This window comes from Carassius carassius, chromosome 23 (genome assembly GCF_963082965.1).
Source record: "Carassius carassius chromosome 23, fCarCar2.1, whole genome shotgun sequence".
NCBI lineage: Eukaryota > Metazoa > Chordata > Actinopteri > Cypriniformes > Cyprinidae > Carassius > Carassius carassius.
Genome location: NC_081777.1, coordinates 27334572 through 27349697, shown reverse-complemented (window position 1 = coordinate 27349697; position 15126 = coordinate 27334572). Strand labels below are relative to the sequence as shown.

General features: G+C 41.1%; 1 protein-coding gene across 3 annotated transcripts in view; it reads left to right on the top strand.

Moving 5' to 3' along the window:
- The first annotated feature begins 497 nt into the window (after window positions 1–497).
- The window catches only part of pclob (piccolo presynaptic cytomatrix protein b), a 32977-nt gene continuing 18348 nt past the window's right edge, over window positions 498–15126 (top strand). For 2 of the 3 annotated variants that reach the window (XM_059506786.1, XM_059506785.1), the window contains exons 1-5: window positions 498–974; window positions 1152–7434; window positions 7774–9479; window positions 9646–11779; window positions 13890–13916. In XM_059506786.1, the coding sequence (XP_059362769.1) occupies window positions 594–974; window positions 1152–7434; window positions 7774–9479; window positions 9646–11779; window positions 13890–13916 (10531 nt within the window). In that variant the 5' untranslated portion in view covers window positions 498–593. The remainder of the gene's footprint in view (window positions 975–1151; window positions 7435–7773; window positions 9480–9645; window positions 11780–13889; window positions 13917–15126) is intronic. The other variant, XM_059506787.1, reaches the window with a different exon arrangement.

Sequence of the window (15126 nt, the reverse complement as noted above, 5' to 3'; positions counted from 1 at the left end):
TCTCTCTGTGTGTGTGTGTGTGTGTGTTTTAATCAAAGCATGTCCTCAGTGCAAGCATTTTTTTCTCATCCTTTCACACACACACACACACACACACACACACACACACACACACATGTAAACACATGTAAGCACTGCCCCCTGTAGGAACAGAGACAGGTGTTTTTCTGCTGCTTTAACTTGCCAGAATAATGAAAGGAAAAGGGTGTTTGGAAAATTGCTGAGGACAGTGTTTTTATTGTGCATTTGATTGCTGTTCTCTGCAATCTTTCAATAAACTACATGCCCTAAGGTTGTTAGTAATTTATTCAAACATATGTAATTGGGGGTGGGGGGTCTTATATCATGGTGCGGCAATAAGGACCATCAGTGACACTAAATTAATAGCATGTCTGTATTTCTGAGATACTTTCTTAATATTATCTAAATAAATAAAAAATTGTTATAGTATATTTATCAGATCTCATTGTATTTGTCTTTTTTTCCAGGATGAGTGGTTGTGCTTGAATTGTCAAACACAGAGAGCTCTAGCTTGGCAGTTGGGAGATACGGGGAAAATACCAATATCTATCCCAAAAGACAAGCCTACAGTCATGTCAAGAACACAGCTATACCTGACTCCTGAAACTCCTGCACCTGCACAGACACCTATTCCAAAATCTGAGCTAAAACCATCACATGGAAAGCAGGCAGAGGAGGAGAAAACCATATCTTGTACTGCTGCAAAGGCAGCGTTGACCACTCCAGCGGTCTCTGCACCTCTCTCTGTTGTTCCTACCACAGATATGCTGCAGACAGAGATGGCAGCTGTGGTGGAACCAATACCAGCTGCAGAGACTCAGAAAGCTGTTAATACTGCTGCTGAGTGCACTTTGAAAGAAATAGGCCAAGACAAAATCCCTGATGAGACACGGATAGAAACAGAACCGATGTCTATGCTTCCAGCAGTGCCAACTGAGGCAGATGTAGTAAAGGTATAATATTACATATATGCATTATTGAGTAATGTGTTTTTTCTTTTATTATTCAAACATTTGTTTTATATTATTTTATTGTAGTGTATTAAAAAATTGGAGGCAGGCATGTTTTAAGAAAGGAGCTACCATATTAATTTAATGTATTTGCCCTTTTTCTTTCTTAATTTTCCTTAGGTTAAAGAGGATACATGCATTCAACCTGCAAAAGAAGGAAAACAGAAAGATGTTGTGGTACAGATGGATAGCATTCTTCAAGAAATGTCTAAAGTAGACATCATAAAAGCAGATATTAAAGAGCAACATAGAAAGGACATCTTGCCGGTATCAATAGAATCATACAGCTCAGCTGAGGAAGAGCTTAAGGAGATACAGAGAGTAAGTGAAATAGCCATAAAGGAAACTGCTACAAAACTGTTGCCTGTCAGAGCACCAGCCAGTGTAAAACAATACCACGAGGACAGCAGTGAGAGTGAACCCTCCCCTCAGATACAGAGAAGAAGAGTGAGGCCTGCTTCCTCCAGCAGTGAGGACTACAAACTAGACAGTTCAAATTCTGGAGATGACGAAGAGTTCATACGGAGGCAACTTATGCACATGGGTGAAGACGAGAACTTGCCTTCTGATGAGGACAAACACAGAAAAGAACAACAAACACAGCAAGAAACCAGAGAAGTTGAAAAATCTGATGATTCCATGAAGCCTAAACATGCCCTAAAGAAACTTACAATAGAGCCTGAGGAGATTTCTGATATCACTCTGCCTTCTTATGACCAAGATGATCAAGTCATCCCTGCCTCAGATGCATTAGAAAAAATCAGAGTGGAAATAGATTTGTCAAATGACAATGATAAGATCATAGCTACTGACACCACAGCAGTTGCAATCACACAAAAAACTCCTGTTAGACAGACCACGGAGGAGCATGAGAGTCTGTTTGAAGACTCATCCAAGGGTGATGGTTCATCCAGTGTTCAGGTGTCTAGCATCACACCAGGAACAGCTTCACCTACTTCTGTGTCCTCTATTGATGAGGACAGTGATAGTAGCCCAAGTCATAAAAAGGCAAGAGCGGAGAGTAAACAGCAAAGAAAGGCAAAACATAGACCTCATGGTCAGGCCCTTCCCACTACAGAGGACTCATCTGAGGAGGACGGGATACGTGAGGAGGGTGAACAGATGGAGCACGAAGATAAAAGAGATGATCAGCCGCAGTTAAGAAAGATCAAAAAAAAAATTAAGACTGAAAGAGATGATCTGGGCATGCAAAGGAGACAAGATCATTTGACTAAAACTGATCAATTAAGGCAGGCAGCGGGGATGGAGGAACGGCAGTCCTCCTTCCCTGACTTTTCACCTAGTTTTGAATCAGAACCAGAGAATGCAGAATACAGAAAATTATCATCTGAAAAACGTTATGCTGCAGAGAAGCCATTAAAGACTGCTGAAGAGGTATATGAGGAAATGATGCAGAAAGCACAGGAATATAAAACATCAGAGAAATTCACACCACCTGATATTGAACCATTATATGGAGGCATGTTAATAGAGGACTATGCTTATGAAACTTTAGTTGAAGAACAAGAACAGGCTGCCACAGATCTTGGTAAAGTCGCCCATGAACAAGATTTGAGAAAGATGTCTGAACATGAGTCGGTGAGGATACTTATGACACCAGATGAGGCTTATGAAGATATGATGAATAAAAGAAGCAAGATCATTCAAAAAGAGAAGGAGGCTCAGCAAGCACATGCAACAAAGATTGACACATCCTTGCTACTTGATGTCAGTGACACTTGTTATGTGAGTATTTCTGGAAATTATGCACTTTCTACAGATAAAAAAGCAAAGCCACTGTTGGAAACAGAGGATGCCTATGAAGAGCGATTGAAGACACAAAAAGACGGTTTAACACCAGGAACAAGTCCTACCCAGTCAACTCCTGTGTCTCCTGCCTCCCCTCTGACTGTGTCTGAGTCATCATATGATTCCCCTGAGGTGATACTCATCCCTTCAAGTGGGGAAGAAGACAACCTAGCTGAACCTATTGAATGCATTTTGGAGCCTTATATTACAGATTCTACATATACTCAGGGTGTATCTGGGATTAAAGCTTTATATCCAGTTCCCGACTTAAAGATCACTCAGTGCTCCTCTGGTGAAGAAGAAGTTGAAGAGGAGGACAGTGTCACACAAGAAAAAATTTCCCCTGAGCCAACTGGTATGCCTCACAGTGAGGAGGAACCACAAGCCCCAGAAGAATCATTTGTAACTGTTCCCATTTCTGTAATATGTGAAGTTTTTACATCAAAACATGTTGTGGAGACAACAGCAATATCACCACTGTCTCTACCAGCATCTCCAGCAGTCTCATCCCCAGATTCAAATATGGAACTAACAACAGCACCATCATCCTCTCCAGTTTCTGACCAGACATCTGAATTAACTACTCCAGCTAGCCCCAGTGTAGCTGAAGTTTCTCCCCCAGTTGTAATTCACATTCCAGATTTGGTGTCTGAGCAAGCCACAACACATCCATCAGCAACTGCTCCTGTTGCATCATCCACACAGATTATTGGATCCCCTTCATGGGTCATTTCAGCCTTAACACATGTCTCAAAAAATGCTGTAACTCCTTCTGAAATTCTTATTTCAAAGCCAACACCAGGTCCAAAACCAACTCCTGCACCAAAACCAACAGTTATATCAAAACAGGAAACAGTCCCTACTCCCGATAGTGTTTCATCCTGTACATTGGATTTAGCTCTTCAAGATTTAGCTCAAAGACCTTTGGTCAGTGCAATACATGAAACATTTTCAGCTGCTGAATCAGCCACAATAGACAAACAAACTGTTGCACCAATAACTCCTCCAAAAGTTGACCACGTAAACACTCCTCCTACTATTGCTACACCTATTATACAGTCTCACAAAGGACCTTTAACACAAACTTCTGTTATAATTCAAATGCCTGATCATGTGTCCCCTGCATTAGACCATCCAGTTCAAGAACAAACTCCAGTTTCAGTGCCTACCCTGCCATCCACTGCACTCAGGAGTCAGATTCCTACAACTGCCCCCATAGTTGCACAGATGCCAGACCTGCGTACATCTCCATCTCAATCAATATCTGTGACCTTTCCAGTACCTTCTATAACCTATGCCCCACTTCCAGCTATAGTTTCAGCAGTGGATCAAGCACATATTTCTGTTCCAACAATGGTATCAGCTTCAATACCGGCAAAAGTTCTCTCTACAGACCAGACCAGCTCAGCTGTTGAACAAGTGGCCACACCACTGTCTGCTCAATCCAGTATTGCTGCTTTAGCAAAAGAGATTAAACCACTAAGCAGTGTTTCTATTCAAATTCCTATTCAGAGGCCAGCAGAAACCAGACCACACATGACACCCCAATTAGGCCAAGCAGCCACTGTTTCACTTCCAGCAAGTCATGGAGAGCATATTGCTGCAAAGACAGTCTCTGTTGTTTCTCCCATTGTTACTACAACTGTTGCTTTTGGAGCTCTACAGAAGGAAAACGTACCAGATGATGTAATTTCTTCTCAACAGTCACAAATCATTTGTCCTGTTGTACAGACACAGCAGGGTCAAGTTGTTGCCAGACTGCCAAATTTTGAAAACATGGCAGGTAAAACAACTATTGAAGATGGGAGAGGGCACCTTGTTATTGTTAGTGTTTCTCCTTTTACTTATCCAGCCACAATATCAAGTTTCATCACTGATTCAACAGTTTCACCTTGTGTGACATCTGGAAAACCCCATGTTCCTCAAGAAAGAACAGATAAACCAGTGATTTCATTTCCACCACCTCCTCCAGCTTCCCCACCAGAATTGCCATATAGCGCAATACCCAAGACTGATTTTAACCAGCAAAAGTCTATTCCAACTCCCTCACCAGTTACAGTAACTGTGCCTGAACCCCCACCAAATGTTGCCATTATAAATATAAAACCAGCTCTGACCCCAACACACAAATCACCACCCCCTGTCCCCCCCAAACCTGTATGTATTCCCCCAGGACTGGTATTTAGTCACAGATCAAGAGAGAGCGTAAAACCACCAGTTAGCCCTGAGCCAGTAGTTGTTCAAGCAGTTCGTGCTGCAACGCTGCCAAGAACAAGGGAACCTCCAAATGCTTTGTCACTAAGTTTGACTGCCCCTATAGAGACCAAGCACAGTGCTTCATCACCAAAATCACCTTTGTCACCCAGATTTGCTAGAACACTTGAAACATATGTGGTGATAACATTACCCTCAGAACCAGGATCACCCGTTGAGGGCATTACAACTCAAGCACCGATGAGAAGATCATCACTGCCAACTCCCAGACAACATGTTCCATCTGATGCCCCAAGAGTGTTTGCTCCATCTGCAGTGGATGTACCTGTGTCATTAATTTCAGCACAAATTGTAGCAGCCCAGCCAAAGCCTACCTCAGCTTTAAACAGAGCAGTGCCCCTTGAGGTGATGGCACCTGACTTTGCTTCAGTCACAACAGAGACGTATCATATTACACTAGCTGCGGATTCGAGACCAAGTATTATGGAACCTTGTGTAACAGTCCCAGAGCTGCCAGTTGCTTCTGTACCAACATTTGTTTCAGCACCTCTTGTAGTGGCATCATCAGGACTATCACAGACTATGGCTGTTGTTCCTCATATAACAATGGAAAATACAATGCATTCCCCATCTGCTTTTATAACACAACATGTTGTAATGGCACCTTCTGCTTTGATTTCAGCAGCACCTGTTGCAGCAGCACCACAACCACCGCCCACTGATCTGGAATCAACAGCATATCTGGCAATGACATACCCCACAACTTCATTGATTTCTCCTCTTGCCATGCCTCCAGTCTCAGTGGTGCATACATCAAAATTGTCAGAGGAGGTACCAGTAGTATTAGCCCCGATGTCAGGAGTTTCTACTGAGTCAGTCCCTCACTATACAGTGAGTGATGTGCAACAAGAACTTGAGATGCAACAAAATCAAAAAACATATTCTGCTCCAATAACAATAACCCAGATTCCAATCCCTGCTAAAAATGAAGACATTCCAGGTTTGGATATGAAAGAAATTCTAATAGTCTCAGCTTCTGAAGAGGCCTTAACTGAAATGGGTCCATCACCAGTACCAATAACACAGCTTCAAGAGCAGCAAACAGTTTATGAGCAAAAACAAGACATTTCAGTAGTGACCACTGCAACAACTGTGCCACCAGCACCAGTAACATTTACCCAATTTACAAAATCTATTGAGAGTCAAGATATTTGTGGACAAGATAAAGTTATATCAAGCATGAGCCAAGTCTTCTCTGCAGTCTCAACTACTGAGCAGCGTCCTGATGCATTGCCTAATCTTGTAACCCAAGTTGTCACGACTGAAGTACAAAGAACAACAACTGTGTCAGTTGTCCAGGAGAGGATTCCTGTCAAACCCATACCTGAACCTGTGGGTGCTACAATCACAATCCAACCAGAAGTCCATCCAAAGCCTAAACAGAATGGAAGAATACAATACCCTAGTGACGTTATAGATCTTACCACATTTAAAGTCAATGTTACAATGACTGATCAAGGAATGGATTTGACAACCCCAGATTCAAGTAGGTCTTCCTTGGCAAGTGAATCAAGTGGGCGACAGGCCACTGCTGTACAGCCCGAAATTGTGAATCTTAGTGCTGAAATAATCCCCACTTCAACACTCTCTGTTGTAACTGACAGCATAACAATTGTTACTTGCACAGCTACAATTGCATACAACAACAACACAGTTGACAAGCCTCTGGACCTGGGAAATGCTACTTCAGTGCCTCTTCCACTTACCACATACAATCCATTTGAGCCACTTGCACAGATAGTGTACAGACCTGTGAATTCACAACCTAAGGCTACAACCAGTGCAGAGATTCCTATTAACCTTTCATACAAAGCTGTTGCAAGCACAGCTCCTACTCATATGCCCAGTACTATAGCCCCGGTGAGCTTCACAAATGGCACTGTTGGTATACCAATACATACAGAGCCAATGGCACTTGGACCTGTAGACCTCACCACATATAAGCCAATGAAAACCATGGTTGCTTTGACCTCATCTTCTGGAGTGGTAACAACTGTTTTGGAAGATGATGGTACACCAGTTGATCTAACATCTGGAAGACGGAATGTTTGCTGCGATGTAATTTACAGGCTTCCTTTCACAGGGAGTTGCAGAACACAGCCTACTGTGACCACACAACCAGACAATCAAATTGGCTATCAAATTGATATTGCCCCAACACCTGTCACTGAAGATCTCAGTACCATGAAGGCTTCAATATCTGACAGTAATTTCAAAGAGGCTGAAATTTTCTTTAGTTATGAAAGGAAGAATGGATTCTCCTATCAGAATGGGGCATCTGAGGGGGCTATTGATTTGGCATCAGCTAAAATGTCAACAGGTCAGTATAATGGTGCACATGTATCCTTTTTATTTTTCATTTATATTTAATGTATTATTTATTGGTTATGTCCCTTATTTTTGTGATGTTCTCTCTATGGGTGTCTTGATTTTCATTCTTGTCTTTTTCTGTTCTTTTTTAAACACAGATGCATGCATTTGCCTCCATGTTGTCCCTCAGTGTTTTGGCTTTGCATCCTGCTAATCTGATGACACTGACAAGATCTTTGCATGCTCTTTGGCTTCCATTTGATGTTTTATAAGTTAATGTTGCATGAAACAGAACAATTATTAATTTAGATGCTGATGCTGCTGCTATTTTTGTTTCCTAACATAACAGAAGAGGCCTTAGACTACTCAAAGAAAGGCACTTTGGCATTTACTGGGATCACCACTACTCCATATTCTCAAGGAACAACGTTTGGCTTCAATAGTTTACTAAGAACGACAAATGGCATTGTTTACTCATCGGTTGCTGCACCTGTTCCCTCCATGTATGCAATTACTACCCAACCGGGTTCAGTATTTAGCACAACATACGATAGTCTCACCAATGCTACAGATCCACTTTCAGCACTTCAAAATCAGCCTGCTCCATATGGCTTTGTACACACAACAGACCAATCAATATTCACACAGTCAGATATATCAAAGGATATTCTACCTTCTGCATTAGCCAGTCTCCTTCCCTCCCTGACAACCTTCCCTGAGCTCTACTCAGATGCTACTCTTGAGGCAATAGCAGCCTCACTGGACATGCTGGTATCCCCGAATTTTCCTAATTTAGACGACAGCAAGAGCCAGCAGTACAAGGCTGAACATGAGTTCTTACAGTTAGAGAAGTTGAAACAGCTGTGTCTAGCTGAAGAGCTTGAATGGGAGAGGCAAGAGATACAGCGTTACCGTGAGCAAGAGCAGATCATTGTTCAGAAGGAGCTGGAGGAGCTTCAGAACATGAAGCAACAACTTCTAATGCAGAAAGAAGAGGAACGCAAAGCCCATCTGATTCTTCAGCAAGAAACTTTTGCACAGCAGCAGCTTCAGTTAGAGCAAATCCATCGATTACAGCAGCAACTTCAGCAACAACTACAAGAGCAAAAGATATTCCCATGTGGGTTCAGGCCAAGTGAGGGGATGTCCCCACCCTTGAGCTCAGACATCATACTTGACTCAAAATATTCAGGGGGAGATAATGGACAATACTGGCCAGTGAAGGATGACAATTCAACATTATCTGCAGTGTCCACCCATGACTCCACAACAGGCCAAAACTGGCTAACAACAACTTCTGGGGCTTTTACACAGTATAGTTCAAGCATTCCTGTATCAGTAAGTGCACAGACAAAGGATCAAATGCAGTTGTTGTCGAAGCAAGAGCAAAGTGTGGGATTAAGTGGAAAGAAATTAATTGAGAGTGGTGTTCAAACAGACGATGAAGATGGGGTTGAAAAGTTTCCTTCTGGTAGAAGGAGAAGAAGTAGGAGAAGTGTAGATAGCTGTATGCAAACTGATGATGAGGATCAGGATGAATGGGACATCCCCATTCGGAGCAGACGCAAGTCCCGTTCCAGTAGATATGCTGATGGAGAGAAGGGAAAAAGCAAGGTATCAAGTATTGCGATTCAAACTGTAGCAGAGATTTCAGTTCAGACAGAGCATTCAGGGACAATTAGGAGATCTCCTGTTCGGGCTCAGGTGGACACAAAGGTAGATTTACACAGAGAGGGCCAAACAGAAAGTGATTCAGATATTACATCAGACAGAGATAAAAGACGTCCAGCTCCTGCTGACATAAGTGTTAGCACACACCTGGCAGCTGATGATGTTGGAGCATCGTTAATTACCAAATCTCCAAAGGGATTATGCTCCCCGGTTTCACCAGTGTCCCCTGGGAAAAGTTCACAGAAGATGCTTACAGCTGATTCATCAAGGCATCTCAGTAGTCCAAGATCACTAAGGGCCTCACAACGATCTCTGTCTGACCCCAAGTCACTCAGTCCAACAACTGAGGACAGAATGATGTACCAGTACTCAGACACCTACTCTGTAAGTACTGCACTTGTATTCACTCTTTTCTTGTTATCTAAAGGACCAATTTGTTATATTTTTTTTTTTTCGCCAAATGATTAAATGTCAAGTGTCCATGCTGGATATATCATGTCTATCGCATGCTTGTTTTTTTTTTATTTCTATTTTATATTTTAATCAACAGAGCAAAGGTTCTCAGAGCGGCACACCAGTTGGCACTCAGAAGAAAGTAAAGCGCACTCTACCTCATCCACCACCGGAAGAAGATACCCTCATTGGCCTCTCTGGGTACACAACTGCTTCTGCCAGAAGACGAATGTGCAGGAACACCACTATGGCGCGGGCCAAAATCCTCCAAGACATAGACAAAGAGCTGGATTTAGTTGAACGTGAGTCCTCAAAACTCCGTAAGATACAGGCAGAGCTTGATGAGGAGGAGAAAGAGATAGATGCTAAATTGAGGTATCTGGAGATGGGTATAAATCGAAGAAAAGAGGCTTTACTGAAAGAGAGGGAGAAGAGGGAGAGAGCTTACTTACAAGGAGTGGCAGAAGAGCGAGACTACATGTCAGATAGTGAGGTCAGCAACATCAGAGAGGCACGAGGTAATGGTCATGGACTAGAGCGGCCACGGACTGCCCCACAGTCAGAGTTTAACCAGTTCATTCCACCTCAGACTGAGTCTGAGTCCCAGTATGCACAGCTTACGAGCCCATACTCTCATTATCAATATGCATCCCAAACAAATCAGTATCCTCAGCAGACGTTGTACCAGCAGCAGTCTCTTTACCATCAGCAGGTGTCCCCCTACCAATCCATCTACTCATCAGTACCCTCACTCAATCAGCAGTCCCAGCAGACTGGCTATGACCATTCCTCACTCCTTCTGATGCATCATAAACCCCGTCAGGCTACTTTGTCTGAGTTAGAACCAAAGATCACGACAAACTATGAGGTCGTACGCAACCAGCCCCTTCTAATTGTCCCTACATCCACAGAGAGTGCCTATGGAGTTTCCCATCTCGGTGGTAAATACAGTAGTCTTGATCTGAGGATGGGCTTGGAAGAGAGAGCCAGCATGGCCAGCAGTCCCATGTCCAGCATATCAGCTGAGTCCTTCTATGCAGACCTCGATCACCATAATGCCAGGAACTATGTCTTGATTGATGACATTGGTGAACTCACAAAGAGCTCCACGGGCCTTGGTTCAAGCTTCAGTATCGCCGATAAGGATATCAGCAAAGCTGACCGACTTCTCCGGACTGCTGACGTTCATCTGACTGCAGATGTGGCAGATTTTCTTGGTCCTCTTCAGGCTTCTTCTCGATTGCATTCATATGGTAAAGCAGACGAGGATTCCATGGAGGAGCCATATGAATTGAAGATGTTGAAACAGCAAATTAAGCAGGAGTTCAGACGCGGGACAGATAGTCTCGAACAGCTTACAGCCCTGCCTCACTACCTCCACTCTGACACTAGTTTTAGGCATTTCCCCAAAGCTGAGAAATATAGCATTGGGAGACTAACTTTAGAGAAGCAAGCTGCCAAGCAACTTCCTGCCTCTGTTCTTTACCAGAAACAGCTAAAGAATAAAAAAGCACTTATTGACCACAAAATTACAAAGTTTTCACCCATCCAAGAGAGCAGGGACCTTGAACTAGATTACAGCAGCTTTTTGGCCTCTGCCAGCTCAGTTGGGGGACTGTCTGCCAGGGCAAGGCTCTTGCAGGATGAGATCACTTTTGGTCTTAGGAAGAACCTAGCAGAGCAACAGAAATATTTGGGTTCAGCTCTTGCCGGTAACCTGGCTCAGTCACTCAATTTAGGCCAATCTCTCAACCTAGGGCCTATCATTAGGTCTTCCCTTCATGAAGATGGCACCTACCCCAGTGGCACTCGGTCAAGACCTTCCTCTAGGCCTTCCTCTGTATATGGACTGGACCTATCTATCAAAAGAGACTTGTCAAACTCCTCACTACGCCTGAAAACTGAGGGTGAGGGCATTGATAACCAGTTTGTATCTAGGGCTAAACCGACAAGTCTGCCAATTAGTCAGAGCAGGGGGCGAATTCCCATTGTTGCACAAAACTCTGAAGAGGAGAGTCCACTGAGCCCTGTTGGTCAGCCCATGGGCATGGCCAGAGCATCTGCAGGCCCACTCCCACCCATCTCAGCAGACTCAAGAGACCAGTTTGGCTCCAGTCACTCTCTTCCAGAAGTCCAACAGCACATGAGAGAGGAGTCCAGGACAAGTGGCTATGAACGGGACATTGGCTTTATAAAGGATGACCTTCAGGGGGCCATGTCAGATAGCGAAGGTAAATTTGTTATGAGATCTGTTATCTTCAGTCCTAGCTTCTGCTGATATTCATCTTTTGTATGGCTCTGAATGCATTATTTATATCTGTGTGTAAATTCAAAGGTTACATTTTCCTTTAATCTTTTAAAATTTTGTCTAGGATTTTGCTCTACACTTTGTAGGCTGTCACATTTGCATGATGTCATCTTCTTAAATTTAAATATTCATCTACATATGTACAGTATACATTAGTGTTTTTTATTTATAAACATTTGCCTTGTCTTTCTTAATGAATCTGCATGCTACTTAAATGCAAAAGGAAATTGATTGTTTCCTTTGCCATTATTGTTCTGTCATATGCATATAAGAAGAAAAGCAATTAAGAAGATCTTCCAAACTACTCATTCAGATATTTTGATTCATTATACACTCCGTGCCTGTGCTATTTATCACAGCCCTGCAATTGACGAGGAGACTGATCTGCCTTTAGTCTATGAATTTACAACATCCTATAATTCTGTCAGAATCATTTAGTGACTGGTTATCTTAGGAAGGCAGTACTCTATTTATGAATTATATAAATGTTAAATCTTGTTTTGTGCTATATTTGGGGGAAAAAACAGTTCTGCAGTTGATTGGTTGAATATAAATTTGTCTACTAGCTGCCAGTATTTTACACTAACTTTCCAGAAGCTATGGGATACTAAGCCATTTATGTAAATCATAAGTAAACCTCTGTCTTCTTGTGAAGACATTCTCATGTTATATTCATGCATGTACTGTACCTGGTTCAGTTTGTCTAGTTTTCATTAATTCAGAATATTTCATATTGCAAAAATGCAAGTATGTAACCACACTGATTGGACAAATTAGATGATAGAATAAATGTAGTGAACTTTGAACTCAGTGCTTTTAACAAGTGATGACATGAAATTTAGACAAATTTAGCAGTTAATCTGGTTATAACATACATTCACTGGAGCTTAGTTTTCTATTACAACCAATTCTACTAATTGTAACTTGTTTGTTTTTCAATTTTCTTCATGTAGTGTTAATGTCTTTCAGAGGTGTTTCCAATTTTCATCCTCAATAAATGCTTGCTATTTCAGTTTTTATTTGCATGGCTTTTGAATGGGAATTTAAAAACATATTGCATGCTACATGAAGAATAATATATATTTTTTCTTACTTTTTATTGTAGTGAACATTACGAAAGTATTACTATTTAGAATAACCCAGGTATTAAAGTGTTTTGATGGTCAATTTTATAGATAATATGTGAGATCATTACACAAATGGTTTGGCTAATATAATGCTTCATTCAAATTTATTGTAAAACATATTTTTAATCTTTGTGCTTTTATGGCACTCTCAATGCCAAGACACATGTTAAAATCCCTCCATAGTGTAATATTGTGTTAAATGTCAAGCTGTTTGAGAAGTTTAACATAAGCCAGGTGTAAAGATGGTATACACAAACAGAGTGCAAAGTGTGAATATATATTGGTTTACAACACTAAATGCTCTGCTGGGTTTGCACAGACATAACACCAGCCTCTGTCTTGAGAATATCAGAAATATATCAGATAGCTATTCTGAAGCAACATTCAAGGTTCAAAAAGCTCATTCAGTAGTCTCCGTTTGTATAAACACACATAAGTAATACAGTGGTTTTAAATCCACCCATTTTACTTTTAAACATATTTTATGTGTTTTCTGCAAATGTGTCATAAATGCTGTCAATAGAGCTTAGTTACTTTTGAACCTGTGACATTTACATAAGAACGCCAATGCCAGTATTGGTAAAGAAATAATTGCCTGTATAGCTTTGTGTATACTTTTAGCACATCTTAAACATATTATTATATTGAATTATCATTACTTTTATGGGCCTACCTTACAGACTGAAAATGTATGTTAAAGGCTCTCTATAGAGTAAAATATTGACTACAATGGTGTGTGCTTCATGTATTTTAGAAAATGAGATAATTACATGAATTATATATTTGCAAAAGTACATCATCCACTTTCACTGCAAATGAAACAGTGTGTTTTTATTGGCAAAACAAACCTCTGTTTTAAGGCTAATTTTACTATGAATTCTCTGAAATGCAATGTTTGTACTACAGCTGGAGGTCCTAGCTGGAATGTGAAAGGTGAGAACTGTTGTTCAACAACCTTCAAAATATCATTAAGCATAAACCTACTTTCATGTGTGCCATAGTCTTGAGTGACGGGCATTTCTCAGTGGTGCACCTCAGACCCATCCTGGTGTTCATTATCACTGCACTTCAAGGTCTCTCCGACATGGCCTGATCATATCAACCAAGGCACATACATGTCTACATACACAAGTATAAATTAGTGTCATTAGGAAACAACACTCTTGGAACTTATCTTGCCCCACCAAAATGCCACTAATGTAATGGAATCTTTCTAAACTAGTTGATGTCTGAAATACAGAACAAGGGTGCTGTTTTGGTGATGCAGGATACAGGTAATTAGAGAGAAATGTCCTTCTGATAGCGTGTTTGCCAGAATGCCAGTTTTCCACAGGCCATAGGTTCGCCATGGTCAATGCATCCTCTAACTTTGGTAATAAAGTGAAGGCACTGTTGATTTAAGGTAACATTTCCTCGCAGAAGGACAACACGTCAAGCTCTTTATTGCAAAAACGCCTGCAGACAGATCCAGTTGTCAGTTTTCCTCTCACTCTATTAGGAGTTAAATGATGATTTGTGGCATACTGTAGTGCTGCCTCATGAATAAAAGAATGCTTCACTTACACAGTATTGTAATAAAGGCACCTGCAGGTTATGCAAAATACCCAGTAAACAAAATAGAAGATATTGCTCGCCTGATCTATTTTAGGTATGTGCTGACATGTATGCCCTAGCTCGAGTTATGAATTATTCTAGGAATTCCCAACGTCTTTAAAGAAAGTGCTAGAAAACTGCAGCAGGCCTATATACAGTCTCATAGGATGCAAATATTTTATATAAGCATTGCGACTCTGTAGAGTAGAACAAGTAGACTGCAAAAATCCTTGTCTTAATTGGTATTTTGCCTTGTTTTTACAATTAAAATATCTAAACATTCTTAAGACAAAACAAGATCAGTTTACTTGAGAGCCAAAATTGCATATTTAAAAAAAATATATAACATTCTCTTACACTCTTAAAAATAAAGGTTGTTTATTGGCAATGATGGTTCTTTAAAAAAATATTTAACATCCATTAAACCTTTCCATTGTACAGAAGGTTCTTCATACTTCATAATAAAGAAAAAAAAAGTGTTTATTTTAAGAACTGTTCACTGAGAGGTTCTTTAGGGAACCAAAAATGGTTCTTCTAGGTCATCACTCCA